This window comes from Pteropus alecto, unplaced genomic scaffold (assembly GCF_000325575.1).
Source record: "Pteropus alecto unplaced genomic scaffold, ASM32557v1 scaffold103, whole genome shotgun sequence".
NCBI classification, from domain to species: domain Eukaryota; kingdom Metazoa; phylum Chordata; class Mammalia; order Chiroptera; family Pteropodidae; genus Pteropus; species Pteropus alecto.
The window spans coordinates 6,637,292-6,654,125 of NW_006436288.1; the positions used below are offsets into that span (position 1 = coordinate 6,637,292).

Below are 16,834 nucleotides of genomic sequence, written 5' to 3' on the forward strand. Positions count from 1 at the left end.
TTAAACAAATATTTCATTCTCTGAGGAAAACAATTTCCCCTGTGAATGCAATTTCACAGCCATAATAAATAACAACATTTTTTGGTGTTAGATAAAATGTTTTTTTAAACAGCTGTTTTTCAAAATGTAATCCATTCAATAAATGAGCTGACCTGAGCTAAACTTGTATTTCCCAAGACTAATGATAAACTGAGATCTTCTTTTCTCTTTTAGCTTGATATGCTTCAGTAAGCATGCTCGATGTATATCATTGTTGTTACCATAAATAAATTGATTAAAGATCATTTTGACAGCTAGAATTCTAAAGTTTCATGTAAACTTAAATATATTTTCAATACTAAAAAAATTTACTTAAACTTTCATATAAATCTGTGTTGGGTTAATGTGAATTTGAAAAATGAATGGATAATGCAGTATTTGCTATATTATTTAAAACAAGATTTTTTCTTTTTAAAATATATAAAATTCTTTAAGGGGTGCAATCTAATTCTATTTTCAGTATTTTATATCAACTGAAATAAATTAGTTATCCATTTGATAGCATAATTTAACATTTTTCTCATTTGGAAGGAAATATGCTTTACCTTCTATAAATCTGCATTTATTTTATGGGAAATACAAGTGATTTCAATAAACAAAGATTATAAATACAAAGTGTTATTCCTGTCTATCTCCTTAATATAATACCTATAGGAAACATTTTATTTACTTATGAGAAAACTGAATTTCTCTTATCGTCAATGTAGCTGATAGTAAAATATTGCCTCACGCACTAAAATGGTAAACAATTAAGCACAGAGGTAATTAAATAATAATTCCTTCAAGTGCTGTACAATAATTTTATATGTGAAAAGTATAGCAATTAACAAATAAATGCCATGGAACATATGTAGAGATATGTTATTCAAAAATAGCATGAAAGCTATTATAAGGCCCAAATCAATATTCTTTATTTATAGAATATACAGAAAAGAAATGCAAATTGTGTTATAATAACATTTCATACTGTGAAGAATATCTTTCAGAAATTTTAATCATGACTCAAAAAGTTTAAAAGGTTAAAGACAATTCTCAATTTTCTATAATAGAAAAATTGGGAGTAATAAAAAGACTTTATATTTGATTTTGGAATTTCTTTGTGTACTTAAAATCTGATAAGACTGTTTTCTGGTAATATGTATTAATATTGAAATTAAATTGTGATGCTCATTGTATAGCTTGTGCAGAGCTTGGAAATTTTATAAACTTATCAAATAGAGTTGAAAACCACAAGAAAGCTACCTATAGTAATAAAGAACCTGACTCCATTTTTGTCGTTTGTTAACAGCTTTCAAGCCTTACCCTTTGCTCTTCTGCCTCACATATGGGCACACTGAGAAAATTTAGGCATGCCCACCTTTGGTGCTGGCATGAAATTCAAACCGCAACGAGTCCTGGCCCATGTGTGCTGGAACCCTCACCCCAGTCCAACCATTTAATCGTAATAAAAGTAGAGTTAGTCTTCTTTCCTTTCTCTCTCAAACCATTTTTGGATCAGCTTGAGAGACTGCCCTGCTCTCCCCAGAAGCTTCAGAAAACCTCATTTTGTAATAAACCTCTTCATTACCTCATGGTGTGTGTGTGTGTGTGTGTGTGTGTGTGTGTGTGTGTGTATCAAATCTTGACATCCCAACCAAATTTTGTGTGGATACTGTGGGATAACCTCAACACCTATCTACCCAGAACAATCTGATCTAAAAATATCATAGCAAACTATTTAAGAAAGAACAGTAACATTTCATAAAGCCAATTCATACCTCACAATGGTGGATCTTATCATACCCTGAAGGCTCAATCTTTGTAAGATCAGTCCTACTATGCTAATTTTGAAGGCTTGAGAAACATTTATTGCACATGCATCGCTTAAGTAATTGTGCTAAGTGCTGGGATTGGAGGCATAGGGAAGAAAATCAAAAGTGTATAAAATACACTCCCTTTCCTCAAAGAGGAAGCCCAATAGGGACACACCAAACCCTAACACAATAACACTGTTAAATGCAATAAAGTACTATAGACATGATTATTTCTGCCTGAGATAGGTGGGGAAGGCAGCATTTGAGCTTGCCATTCATAGATCCACAGATTTTTATAGGTAGGACAAAGTGGCCTGGAATGGAGGAGACAAGAAAATTCTTGATGTGTTCAGGAAAATGGGAATGTGCCAGAGGAAAAGTGTTGGGTAGGGAGAGTAACCACATTTCCCTTATAGTAATATAACTCCTACAGCAGTATAGAAGAAACATTAGAAGCAGAGAACAGAGGAGGAAAGAACCATTAGGAACCTCATTTAATAGTCCAAGTGGAAGAAGAAGGCTTAATATAGGGCAGTCAACAATCAAAACTAAAATGAAGAGACTGAGAAACTCTTCTGAGTTGGAAGGACTTGGGAAATCGAATTTGGGGTTGTGGCTCTATAGTGTAAAAAATGCCTCAAGTTTTCTAAATGGTGAGTCCGATATTTATAGAAGAAAAACGAATACAGTGGAATTAAATTTGACTTTCCTGGTTAATTCTGCTCCGAAAGCTAAAACAATATAATAGGTACCAAGTATCCCAATGCCTTTAGCACAGAGTACTAGACCATGCTAAAAGATTAGAAAGTAGGTGCATGCTAAAAGATTATAAAGCTAGTTTTGCCAGCATTAGCCCGTCATATTACTTGAGGCTATACAGAGAATGTAAAGAATTCATTGACGAACTGCAGAGGCTGTAATAAGAATTCTTTTAAAGACAGTCGTAGGCATGCTTGGAAAAATACCTCCAGATCCCAGCCAGCATCGACACACTTGCAATGCACGAGAGGAGTGGGAGAGAACTCTCACCTCACCGGTGATACAATCCCTGTTCCTAGCATAATTGAGGTAGACTTCAAGAGATCTATTTGGAAGGCTTTACATGTATCCCCTGGAGTGTGAGGGATACAGAAAGTGGCATCTCATTCAACTGATGGCAAGGAGATGTGGCTAGCTAGATGGTCTGACAGCAGAAAAAAGACATGCTATGGTAGGCTGGTATGCATTTTCAGGGTTTGCTGAGGGAAAGGATAAATGAGTTTTCCAAGAGCCCATTGCAGACTCTAATTTCTCAAAGAAACTTATAGCGAGAACTCGAGAGCATTTCATTTGCCCCGTGAGAACACTGGTCTGTCTCTAGACAATTCGAAGCTTCTTTTGGCGACCTATCTTCTTTATTATTATTATTATTTTTCGTCTTCTCTGTTTCAAATCTACATGGAAAAACTACATTCAGACGTAATAATAGCAACGGAAAGCCCTGGAATCAACAAGGTTCTGTGCTTCCCGAAACGCAGCCCAAGACCGATACGCCAGGCGACTAAGTGTGAGCTCCTGGGCACCCGTAGGTCGGATTCGCAGGCTCCGGCTCCGGAAGTGACCGCCCCGCTCGATCTCCTCTCCCGGAATGCAAGCTCCCACAGCCACCCCACTGTAGTCAGTAAACCATTAGAAGACTGAGAACATGGAGGCAGCACGCCCTCCCTCGAGGGCAGAGAAGTTCGTGGTGGTCGGCGGTGGCATCGCGGGTGTAACCTGCGCGGAGCAGGTAGGGCTGGCACGCAGGCGGCTCCGCTTCGTCGACCCCGCAGGAGGTGGTGCTCAAGGCTCCCTCCTACCCACTCCTTAGTCCTTCCTGGTCCCTTTAGAAGCTTTCTAACCCCGCTCTCCTTCCTGCTCCCAGATATTAGAGACTGCGTGGTGGCCCTGAGCTGATGTCCTTAGTACCTCGCAAACTTGAACCTCAGGCGCATGGAGGACGGGTAACGAACAAGTTGTTGGGAGAGAACCCAAAGCTCACTGAACCAGGCAGGCTCTGGTCCTAGTAATGTCAGAGCAGACAAGAGGGCTTGTAACTAGTAAATACTTGGTCAGGAAATTCAGCCCCCTTTTAAATTAGATGATTGAATTCAGCTTCCAGATAGGTGTCAAGTCCTTAGTGCATCATGCCCCTTACGTAAGTTTCCTATACTTTGAACTCCCAAGACGGGATTGATGTTATCTCTAGTAATCTTTTGTAAAACAACCAGCAAGGGATTAAATGCAGCTAGGGAATGCTTTTCTGATTATAATGACTATATATACATATATTTCAAAAAGGACTAAATTATTTTGATATTAAGGAAACGTAAGCAATCACCGGTAATAAATAGTGCAAGAAATTTACAGTTTAATTATTTTGTTTGTTTTTTACTTTTAATCTTTGGATGGGTATTTTCCATTTATTTACCAAGTAAACCCCTATGACCCTGGCACTAACTATTCTGCTGTGCTAAGGGCTGAATAGTCAAATATAAAACAGCATGATACCTCCTTTGTAGGGACTAATAGTAGCTTAGTGGAAAAGACATGTAATCAAATCATTTCATTAGTGTGTTTGCTATCTTAGGGGTGCCTATGGAGTTGGTAGGGAGTGAGGGAAGAGGTATCTTTTTTTAAAGGAGATACCTTTTTGTCTCAGTGTAGAAGAATGAGTAAAAGTTCACCAGGTAGATGTGAAAAGATAGACATTCCAAAGAGAGGCAACAGTAGAATCTCAGGTGAAAAAGCGTGGCATCCTCTGGGAGAAGCAAAGTATGTATTGGTGATGACTAAAGATGAAGCCAGGAAGGTTGGCAGAAACCAGACCATAAGGGATGCTAAGAATTTAACAAGAATTTACAATAGATGATTTTGAGCAATGGAGTACTGTGATCAAATGGAAATTCTAGCAAGATGATTAGTTATAATATGTGGGGCAGGAGCAGCTGGTTAATATGAGACTGGAAGGCCAATTTAAAGGTGACTTCAGTAGTTTAAAGAAGTTTCCAAGGCCTAGTCTAGCAATGGAAACAGAAAGGGAAAAAATTACAGAATATATAAAGGAAAGAAAGATGAGGAGAGTGATAATATTGGCAAATATTGTAGAATGTTTAAGGCGATATTAAAAAATATGGGGTTTTGAGAATGTGTAGGTGAATCGAATATGCTGTTTTGTTTTTTTTTAATTATTAGTTTCAGGTATACAGTTCATTGATTAGACATTTATGTAGTTTATAAAAGATCGCTCTAATTGCTCTTTCTCTTCTCTAGCTCTCCACCTAGCCGTTGTATTAATGCTAACTGCATTCCCTGTGCCGTGCTCCCCATCCCCATGACCATCTATCAACTACTAATTTGTACTTCTTTAACCCTTCATGCTCAATTTTAATATCTCTAGTTCTAGCGATAAAACTATAGATTGGTAGAATTCAGGAACAGAAACATGAGTTAGGAAAATGCTTTTATGAAGTTTAAAGTGAGAAAGAAGTTTGTAGTTAGAGGAAAATGGTGAAATGAGCAAGTCAAACCACTAAATTTTGTAAGGTCAATATTAAAATGGCTTGGTCTTCTCAGAAGATATACTGGCTGGACATTTGGAAGAGGCAGGATAAGAGTGCCAAAGCACTTGAGAAAAGTCAGGCTAAGATTCTAAATCTTTATTATTTTCTGTAATTTTATCCTGCTGAAAGGCAAATGAAAATATTTTACAATAAATAGAAGTTGGTTTAACTGTTATATAGGAAGATCATTTCTTCTTATCCTCCGCATGATAACTTAAATTGGCATATAAAATTGTTTAAGTAAATTAGAAATACCTCTTTATGTCACTTCTCTTATTCAAATCTTTGTTAGCATTTAGTGCAAATATACTACTGCTCATCATCCTATAAACATGATGAACAAGACCCAGGATCAGGATAATAGAGACCTTTAGATGAGGAACAGTGAGTTTTTAGTTTCCTAGGTTAATAACATTATTAAAATTGCATTATCCCTATCTCACACCCAATGCTAAATATACTAATACCTAAAGTGATTTATCATATTTTTTCCTACTTTTTTAAAAATAAGTTGGCGATTCAGTTTCCATCAGAAGATATTCTCTTGATAACAGCTGCTCCTGTTATTAAAGCAGTTACAAACTTCAAGCAGGTAAGAACCTTTGTATCACTTTCTTAGTATTAATTTTAAAAATTGCAATTACTTCCATAGCAGTTAGTGTTAACTATAGTATTTTGTTTAAAATGACAAATGTTCTTTTAATATTCATTTTAAAATCATAGTTCAAAGTTTAGAATTCTTCCAATTGAATACCAAAGCACCCAGTATAATACTGAATTGAATTTCTAGTCTACTGTTTTTTCCCTCCTGTCTTTTCTTCCCATTATGAATTACTTTTCAGAAAACTTAAAATAAGATTCTTTTGGGGGGAAAGATGCTATGAAATCTAAATATGAATGCAAATATCTGTGTATATCTTCATGGTAAATTGTGTGTGTTATTTGTATTTACAAATCAGAAGTGCTTCTGAGCCAAGTTTACACTTGTAGATAGTGTTTCGGATGTGTAATAAGCATCTCAGAACACCGTGGTTCCATGAATTTATATTACACATGTTATAACACTGTAATAGGAGTCTAAGATCATTGAGGTCAGTATCGTGGAAGAGTGGTCTCTAAACATTTTTGATCCTGTACCTCAACTGTTCAAAAGTTTTGGTCTCATATTCTCATATGCGTGCATTTATATATTTATAAATTACATGTGTTTCAGTGGCTACACTTAAGAGTATTATAATGCCTATGCAAAAAATAAATGAATAAAAAAAGTGAAAAACAAATCTTTTCTTCCCATACTTCAATGAAGACTACTATCATAGTCTTTGATTTAATACGAGTTTTCCTTTATAATATTCTAATAGAGTATAACTTTTTTTTTTGGCATTTTTGTCTAAGACTTATTATTCATATAAAGGTTAATAGATTTAATGCCAAGGAAGAAAAACCACCTTCCCCCTAGCCATCTCCTACAGACACACCTTTCTAATCTTAAAGTATATTTTATAAAAATTATTTTACATATTATCTCCCAGGGAAGAGATCAATATACTGTTAACCCACCTCATTCTCATATGTAAACTCCTAAGGTTTACATAAACTCCTAAGACCAAGGGGAAGTTAGTTGCCCATGTTGCTCCTTTATAACCTGCCTATAGATACATAAAATGTCTTAGTACCTAAGTACAGAAAAAGAGTTATGGGATTTGAAGACCCAGAGAACAATTTCTCTAAAAGAAAATAGCATATTCAATTATAAGCTTAAGCATTCATCCATAAGAGAAAAGTGAATAGCTAGGTCTTATAAATGTCTTTCCAGAAGACTTAATTTGATGTAATGATCCCAGAGTTATAAGACTTGAGTTCAGTTTTTGCCAATTTTTTAACTTTTATACAATAGAAGAAAATAACTTGGGTTCTAGGCCTTTTATTTACTTGGCAAATCTCTGTACCTGAGTTGCTTTACATGTAATATTAGGGTGATATACTCCTTGCTTACTTAACAAGGTTGTGGGCTTAAAATGTACAGCAGGTCCTTGAGTAACATCATTCTGTCATTTTGTTAAAATGTTGATGAGATGCCATAGGAATTTAACTCTTGATTTTATCAATCAGCCTGTGGTAAAATTGGTTTTGTTATACATTGTTTCACTTAAAGTCACACAACCTATTGATGATGTTAAGTAAGGACTTACTGTACTAACATGTAAAAGTACATTGAAATAATAAATATGCAAATGTCAGTTATTCTTGGTGTTTAGAAGTCAGAAATTGAATCATTCATTGAGCATCTGTATTATATATCAATCAATGTGCTAGGCACCCAGGATACAGAAATTAAAAGTATAGAACATAACCAAAAAGACACTGGTGGTTATCTCAGAGGTAGGGGGAAATGTGAGAGCTGGAAAGCAGTAAAGAGGGATTTTAACATTTTATACTATATTATGACTTGTTTATTTTTTTAGTGTTAAAAACAGCATGTATTCCTGACTTGTATAATTTTTAAAGGAGAATAAATTACTGTTAATAATAATTCACATTATTTATGGAACACTTAGTATATACCGTTTTTCTAAATGTTTTAAATATATTAATGTATTCTTAACCTTATGAAGTAGGTTTTTACATTAACCTCATTTTACAGATGAGCTTAAAAAGTCACAGTGAGGTTAGGTACATTTTCAAGGTGTATATAGTCAGGTTTTGAATATAGGCACTTTGGCTCTTGAGTCCTCATGATTAATGAATAGCACTTTCTCAGAATGGTTACTATATATCGGGGCAACAGATAATCAAGGAGTAGTTATACAGTATAATTATCCCGACAGGCAAAAAAATTGAGGTCATATTCCAACATATGTATATTTTCATATAATAACACTGTTAATGAATGCTGAAGCCTGCCTTTGAGAATCAAGGAAGGCTTTACTTAGGAGGTTGCATTGAAACTGAAACTTAAAGAATAAGTAGGTTTTACCATGTTTGCAGCGGTCAAGTGGATGTAGGCATGCGCCAAGGTGCGTGAAAGTGTATGTATGCCTATGTAATGTGCTCTAACAGGTACCAGTTCAGCACTGCTGGAGTGTGATGTGAGGTTAAACCAATAGGCAGGGGCCAAGTCATGACAGGCTTGCATACCACAATATGGAATTGCATTTTATTTAAATTTAAATGATGCCAAACTTCTGGAGCACTTTGAGCAGGTGATAAGACCAAGGTAGAGATAACAATTTTTTATTCATCATTCCCTCAGTGTCAGCTGAAGCCACAGGCATGGGTTGCAGTTTCCCAGGAAGGTGCATAGAGTGAGAACACAGTGGTGATGTCCTATGGAACACTGACATTTAAGGGGAGATTAGAGAGAAAGGAGAAATTTAAAGTGGCCATTCTTCTTCTTAGTCTTAGATCTAAAGGGAAAACTGACAGCGGAATCCCTGAGGCCAAGAAAGGCCCAAGTTTCAATTAAGAGGAGTGATCAGTCATGTCAGATCCTGTAGAAGTCAGGTAAGATAATGAGTCAAAAGTAGCAATTTCTAAAAAATGAGTGGTGACTTTGAGATACTTTACACTGTTTTGAGAAATTAATGGGAGGTAACTCTAAAATAACTGTAAACATTGTTCTCATGAAATTTGACTGTGAAGGGAGAAAAGACAGGGTGGTAGCAAAAAAGAGGACATGAGGTCTAACATTGAGTTTTATTTTTTCATGTGGAATATACTTAGCATGTTTACCTCTTGAGATTAAGAAACTAGTGGGGAAGGCCGAAGATGAAGGATGGGAAATGGAGCAGCTATTAATGGATTCACTTCAAGAAGTTGAAAGTGGGTCAAGGAAGGTGGATGATAGCAGAGAAATTAGATAATGGGAAAGTAGTAATAGTTCTTAGTAGCTGCTTTAAGCCTAGAAATAAGGTGATTTGTTGAGAATAAAGAGGATGAAATGTGTTTGGGGAACATTAGAGTGGTGGAAGTTTGAAAAAAGTCACTGAAGGATTAGAATATGTTACCAAGTTCTTATTTGCTCTTCTTATTTGCTCTTATATTGACATTTGCACCGATGGTAGGAAAGCAATAGTGGCAAAAATACTAGTGGTCATCGCATTCTTCACTGCCACACAAGCTGTTAAAAAATAAAAGCCAGTAAAAAATGTTAATTTTATTAAATCTTTACTCTCAAGTGCACATCTTGTTACTATTCTGTATGATGAACTAGGATGCATGCATCAAGCACTTCTGCATACAAGAGTGCAGTATTGTCTCAAGGAAAAGCCATTGGGGAGTTGCTGAGTTGCAAGATGTACTTTTTATCTTGGGACATCAATTTTACTTGAAAGAACAACTGACAAATTATGGTCATTCATATTTGGAAAATGAAATGAACCTGTCACTTCAAGGAAAACAACTGACAGTATTTGTTGCCAATATGACAAAATTATAGCTTGCAAGCAAAAATTGGAGATTTTGGAAAACACATTCTTCACTCTGAGTCATACAGTACTTAAAGACTTTACTGATTAGATTGTTGGTGATAATAATGAATGTTATTTTTTATATTGCATAGCTATGAAATGTGTCAGTATTTGGAAGATCTCTGTAACTGAACCACCATTGTCCATATGAGCAGTGTGTGATGTTTCAGGATCCATTCAAAATGCAGGATAAACCAATGGATTTCACAGGAATAGAGTATGAAGAATTCTTTGATATGGTTTCAAATTCTACATTGCATCTAATCTTTAAGAAACCATAACTTGTTGAGTCTTAACGATGCATTAAGAAAGAATATACAGCTACCTGAAAGGGCTGCATATTTGTAAGAGGCCAAAACAACATATTACAATAGTTTCAATGCAAATGAAGACTGTAGGAGCAGTTTGCAGTTATCTTCTTTTAAGCCAGACATTAAAGAGATACTTAAAAATGTAAAATAGTGCCATTGTTTTGTTATGGAAAAAGTAGTTATTTTTCATTAACAGCATATCTGTTTAACATATACCGGATTTATTATTTAAGTGAATTAAGAAATATTTAAACTTTTTCTTAGCTTTAATTTCTAATGCAGCAAATATTGCTAGGTATAACTCAAGCAAACAAAAGTCCATTGGGGATCCTCAGTCATTTGTAAGAGTGTAAAGGGATCTTGAGGACGAAGGTTTGAGAATTGCTATGGTCATATAGTTGGATGTCTATGCAGTGTTTAAAGAACAACTGATGCTGGATACCAATATGCAAGGTATGTGGTTCTTCCATAGCAGACTGGAGAAAACAGGTAGTTTGATCTATGGTTGGAAATTTTCAGGGTAATTAATGGTTGAGGATAAGAGAACAAGGAAATAAAGGGTTTGGGCAAAAGATGAAATGATTCCTAGTGGACTCTTAGCAGGATAGGAGGGAAATCCAAGAGGATACTGATGATTTTGGAGAAGAGGAAAAAGTCCAAAGGCTCAATCGTAATAAGGTTACCTAGCAAGTGGAAGAAGAAAGCTACAAGGGTAAGGAGATAGATAAGCTGTTTGATTGAGTGTTGCCCTCATTTTACAGGCCAGTAAACTAAGGCTCAGTGACCTACCTGACTTGCCCAAGAGTCTAGTGTTTGAGTTCATCTTAGGACTAGTGTTTGAGTTCATCTTAAAATGCAGAGTCTAGCCCTCTTTCCACTGTCTATAGTGCAGCTGGCCAACTTTCTTATTTTATGAACATGAAATAAGTAGTGTATAAAAAGAAATGAAAATATTTTTATTTAAAATTCTCGAAAGAAAAAGTTTTTATCTTTTTACCTCTTTGATTAATACAGGTTTCTAAAGTATTGGAAAAATTTGATGTTGAAGAACAACCAAGTACCATGTTAGAAAACCGCTTTCCCAACATTAAGGTTATAGAGTCTGGAGTAAAGCAACTGAAGAGTGAAGAACATGTAAGAGAATTTTTTTCTTAATGACGTTTTCCTTTCTTACATCTTGGTGAGGTTTTGCCTGTCTTCCTTTGGCCCCGCCTGTAACACCACCAAAATCCCTAGCAAGTAAATTTTAGTGATGTTAATTTCCATTATTATTAGAAAAATTTACACATTTTTGTGAGTTTATTGAGATTTATATAATTAGTTTAGCTTGGCATTTTTTTTAGGTTTTATCTTTCAAATTATTGTCAACATTTATATAGCATCTAGTGTTTTCTGCGCACTGCATTATGTGCTAGGTAGGACACAACAGCAATAATATAAAGAGCCTGCTCTTGAGAGTGTTCACTGTCATACGGCAGGGATTCCCTGACCTCGGTACCTGTTAGGAACCGGGCCGCACAGCAAGAGGTGAGCGGCAAGCAAGCAAGCAAGCAAGCAAGCAAGCAAGCAAGTGAAGCTTCATCTGTATTTGCAGCCACTCTCCAGTGCTAGCATCACTGCCTCAGCTCCACCTCAGATCATTAGACTCTCATAGGAGCACCAGTCCCTGGTGCCAAAAAGGTTGGAGGCCGCTGCCATAGGGAATATAGACATGCATACATATAATTATATGGACACATGAGAAGGAGTCATTGAGATAGTGTCAAAGTTCTGATATTAGATATTTAGGAAGATGTCACAGATCGAGTAGTACTTGAGTTCTGTTTTAAAAGATGGGTCAATTAAGAGTTCTCTAGATGGAGGGGGGCATTTCAGGAAGAGGAGAATACATGTTCAAAGACCCAAAGAAAGGAAACGGGCCACATGGTACAGTAAGGTTGTCAAGGGGATTGGGGCGGGGATAAGTAAAGGAGATTGGCAGACAAAGCCAGAGAAATAAGTAAATGAGATTGTGAAAAGCTTTTTATGTCATGCTAAGAAATTGAGTTTTTATTTTATAAACAATGGAGAAATAATAAAGAGATTTTAAGTGGAAGCAGTGATGATGAAATAGATATTCTTTTAGGAATATCTGACAGCAGTGTCAAGGAGGAACTGGGGTTGAGTGAGTGGCTGGAGGCCAGCAACCAGATTAGAAAGTGGTTGCAATATTCCAAAATGATATAATGCCCAAACTAAGACAGTCTCAGGAATAAGGCAGTCTCAGAAAAGGATGTTATCAGATGATTAACAATATCCTCACATGAGCTTTAAGAGAGATGGGAAATAGAGTCTGTAGTTGTTTCTCTAAAGCAGCTTTAACTTGTGAATTCTCCCTTAGGGATAAAACACTGTATACCACATTTGAAAGACAAATAATTTGACAGAAAAAAATTTAAGAGAAAGAACTGAATTTTATAAGAAAAAAATTAAAAACCTGATTCCCCAAACCAGAGTAAGTTCCTAATACTTACAGTAGTAGTACTTCTTCAGTATAACATCCTCTTCAATCAATTTGCAAATTGAGGTAAGCTTGAAAGTATACTAATGAATTGTGAGGGATTTTATATATCAAGACATTTGAATCAGAGTGCCGTCCATTACCATTTGAAAAGTGTCCTACATGAGACACAGGTCTGTATCCTCTTATCCATCCTTTATATTGTTTATCGCATTATAGATAATGTGTTTTATCTTCGTATCTGCTTCCAAAAATTCAACAGTAGCCAGTCAAGAGTTTTTATTTTTACAGTAGCTAAATGCAAATTCTTTCTTAAATTTGGTCAGTGGCTATAACTAACTTCTGTTTGTCAGATAAAATTCTAATCAGATTATCTGAAAGAATACTTGTATGGAATTTCTATATGGGTTATACTATGTTTGATTATTGGTTTTAGGTATTTGTTATGCAGCTGAAGAGTTAACATGGTAACAGATGTCTCAATGAGTAGTAAGTGCTGTGTCATGATTTGCCAAGTTTTATAATTCCAAACACAAGGCACAGACGTTAACTCCTATGCCATCCCTACACCATCCAACAAAGTCCAGCATCTCTCATAGCATGTGTATCTGCTTTCTAAATGCTATCACTTATGTGTAGTTTCATTCAGTATTAATGAACAAAAACAATGGATCTCTAATGTATATTTTTAAATTCATTTATATTATTAAAAATATAAGTAACTTTAAAGCCTGTGCATGCTAGAATTTAAGGTTAACATATTTGTCACTTATGTGAAAATATAATCCCCAAAGAATATATAGTTTGCTGGTAAAGTGATTGCTATTAGTATTTAAGAATATAAAAAGTTTTTTAGCACTTCTAATCTTTTTAGATAAGAAGACATTGTAACTTCTACCACACTACTCCCCTGTACCCATAACAGATATTAAGATATGTTAGTTAGATTCACTAGATCTTCAAGTAACTTCCATTGAGATCAAAAATGTTCATCAGAATGCTCAATTTCAAAAGTTCTAAATTTTTAATTTTTAATCTTAGGTCAACATTCCCAATATCATGAGATTCCCTAAGTTTTATGCAAAATTTCATGTGACTACGCCTTTTTTCCCAAGAAAAAAGACTAGTTTTCATCATTTTCAAAATGGTTTATAGCTCTAAAATGATTAAGAATCACTGGATTGAAGAATGCATTCTCATGTTTGGTAGCTTTGCAATCGCTGTATTGAGTGCAATATTGAGTGCCACCAAGAGGCAACCTTAATATATTTTTTGCTTTTGTCTTTTTAAAATGAATTGTACCCGTATATAAATGTTTTTTCTTCCCTTCACTGCCCTATGTTTTTACAGTGCATTTTAACGGAAGATGGCAGTCAGCACGTGTATAAGAAACTCTGTCTGTGTGCTGGAGCTAAACCAAAGTTGATATGTAAAGGAAATCCTTATGTTTTAGGAATCCGTGATACAGACAGTGCTCAGGTAACATTTTGAGGTTGGATCATGGGATATATGAAGATTCTTAGGCTTTTCTACATTTAAATCACAGTATTCCACTCTTGTTAACTCCTAAACTGTAGAAGAGAGGTTTTTTTTCCTTGATGACACATAAACCAGAAAGTAGTTATAATGTCATTACGGCCAGTTTCAGTTTGTTTTTAGTTGATAATTTTTTATTCATGACAATGTTTTCTGTTCCTTGTTATGCAACTTTTAGATGTAACGGTTATGCTGAAGATTACAATTTGCAGTATGCACATATTCATTAATCTATTCTGACTGGGAATATGTGATTTGCAACCTAATTATGTAATGATCTTTTTTCCCAAAAGGCGAAACATATTAAAACTTACTGAACTTACTCCTCAGCAAAGAAATTAGTAGTCAGATCTTTGTGGTACAGAACCATGACACAGTCCTAAAACTGAAGAAGTCACTGGGTTTATCGTTCTGCGCAAGAACAGTGGTACTATCCCAGTAAGGTGAAACTCTATCAGTGGAACCTTATCCAACTTTTGGTAATTTATTTCGGAGTTTGTTGGTCCTTATTACCAAGAAGCTCTTCCTGGTTTCGAATCACAGTACTCTTGTCTTACTTACCTGAAGCTCGTTGTTCTGTCCCATGCGGTGATACATTTACAATTACATAATGTTTTATCATCTTGGAAATTGATAGTTTACTTTCAGCCTGTTCTTAAATAATTAGGAATTTAGAGAAAACCAGACTCGATTATCTTCTTGTAAATATTTTAGGTTCGTATTATCAAAGACTGCGTTCATAACTATGTTCCAGCAATGCCCTCTACGTACATGAACTCATTGAATCCTCATTATAATCCTGTGTGATAGCCATTATTCCCGCTCTACAAATAGGAAACTGAGATGGAAAGATTAAGTAATTGACCCATACTATGGTAGTTATTAAGTTTATCAGTAGTTTAAACTCATGCCACTTATCTCTCCATGTCCAGTGCTCTTTACAGATCTTGCTTAGATTATCTACTGCCCTCAATGAAGAACAAATTAAAATTGGTTTTTTTTTTTGTAGAATTTTAAGTAAGCTAATCACAGTGGTTATTTATTGAATATTATCATACATTTTGAGGTCAATTTAATAGAAATGGTAACTTGACATAGGAGGAAGAATTTAGCTATTCAGAAATCCTGAAGCAATTGGACTATTCTGTACTTTTGAAAGCTCGTTGTGATCTCTGGTGGGGGGAGTGGGGAGCATGGGAATGTGGAGGTCTTATAATTGTAATAATGTAACATTTTAAAAAATAAATGTTAGACATTATTAAGTGCCTGCTACTCCTAACGGCTTACTTAATGCTTACAGAACCCTTAAGATATAGTCGCTTTTTATTTATGGGTGAAGAATGTGAGCCACGGGAGGTTAAGCAACTTGCCCAAGTTAGTAAACTGCTAGAACCAGGGACTCTGTGCTCCTAACCACCATGCTGCTATCCTTCTCAAGAATTCCTGCAAGTTTTAAGTGCCGAGTGACTGTAGGGAGTATCAACTGTGTGAGGGACTTAAAGAAAAGGAAGAATCCCGTTATCTAAGATACAGATCAATGTCATGTTAGTAAATTGATTTGGTCAAATAGTTGGGAATGTTGTAAACTAAAGACAGTGCCTCTTGATGAAATTCAGAACTACTACTCTAAATGTAATGACATAAAAGACAAAATCAGGAGAGGCATTCCTATAGAGGCATTTTGAGGTGGAACATTGAGGGGAACATTTGTAATAATTGGGAGGGTGCATCCTGGCAGAGTGGGAAAGTGAAATTGTCAGTGAAGCCTCTTGCTTCTGATATTGCCCACTATATAAAACACTGTCGTTTTCTTTTTAATATAGGAATTTCAGAAGCAGCTTACTAAAGCTAAGAGAATAATGATCATAGGGAATGGTGGTATCGCACTTGAATTAGTGTAAGTATATATTTTTAAATATTTAAGAACTCCTCTGTGATTCGTGTGATTATTGGCAGACTAGAAAAGATCTTGTTAGCCTGAAAAACAAAGATAAATATAATTGTTTTTCATATACTCAAGAAGAAAAATCCACTTTATTTTTTTAGCTTCCATAGAATTCAGAGTTATAGAAATGTCCTTATAAAACATGAATTTAGGGAATGCTTTAGGTCTCAAAGGGTCATACACTGGTGAGTGGCTAGATTTGACCCATATGTGTTTTATAAGCATGTACTATATTACTAGTCATAATCCCCACCATTTTTTATTGCTTGTACTCATCCTGGTTCACTTATCTGTGTTAACTTTTCTGGATCATGAAACCCAAAGGTTTGTGATTCATGTTTCAGGTTATGTGGTACTCCCAGCTCTTGGTTTTTGAAAGTTTAGAAAATGCAAACACATTAATTAATGAAATATTATCATCTTAAGATATTTCAAGTTCAAAAACCATTGAAAATATCCTGCTGTTGTCTACAAGAGCATTGGTTCACTTTCTTTGTGATTTATCTTCCAGTAGATGGCTGACATGGAGAAATATTCCAGATATTTTTCAGGCCAGAAAGTTGGGTCTGACTTCAAAAAGGATAAATTTGTATCAATAAGGAATCTGCCAAAGCCCTGTCTTTGTTCAATTTCATCCATTCCAAGCCACAGAGTAGTCTT

The 16,834-nt window shown here is 35.3% G+C and overlaps 1 protein-coding gene across 3 annotated transcripts in view; it reads left to right on the plus strand.

The window, feature by feature from the left end:
- The first annotated feature begins 3,419 nt into the window (after positions 1-3,419).
- Positions 3,420-16,834, plus strand: part of PYROXD1 (pyridine nucleotide-disulphide oxidoreductase domain 1) — a 24,983-nt gene continuing 11,568 nt past the window's right edge. The window contains exons 1-6 of one of the 3 annotated variants that reach the window (XM_025047338.1): positions 3,457-3,600; positions 3,736-3,814; positions 5,925-6,005; positions 11,208-11,327; positions 14,044-14,172; positions 16,053-16,126. In XM_025047338.1, coding sequence (XP_024903106.1) covers positions 3,767-3,814; positions 5,925-6,005; positions 11,208-11,327; positions 14,044-14,172; positions 16,053-16,126 — 452 coding nt within the window. In that variant the 5' untranslated portion in view covers positions 3,457-3,600; positions 3,736-3,766. Of the gene's footprint in view, positions 3,601-3,735; positions 3,815-5,924; positions 6,006-8,812; positions 8,918-11,207; positions 11,328-14,043; positions 14,173-16,052; positions 16,127-16,834 lie in introns of those variants that run through there. The other 2 variants (XM_006912671.3, XM_015590006.2) reach the window with 2 other exon arrangements.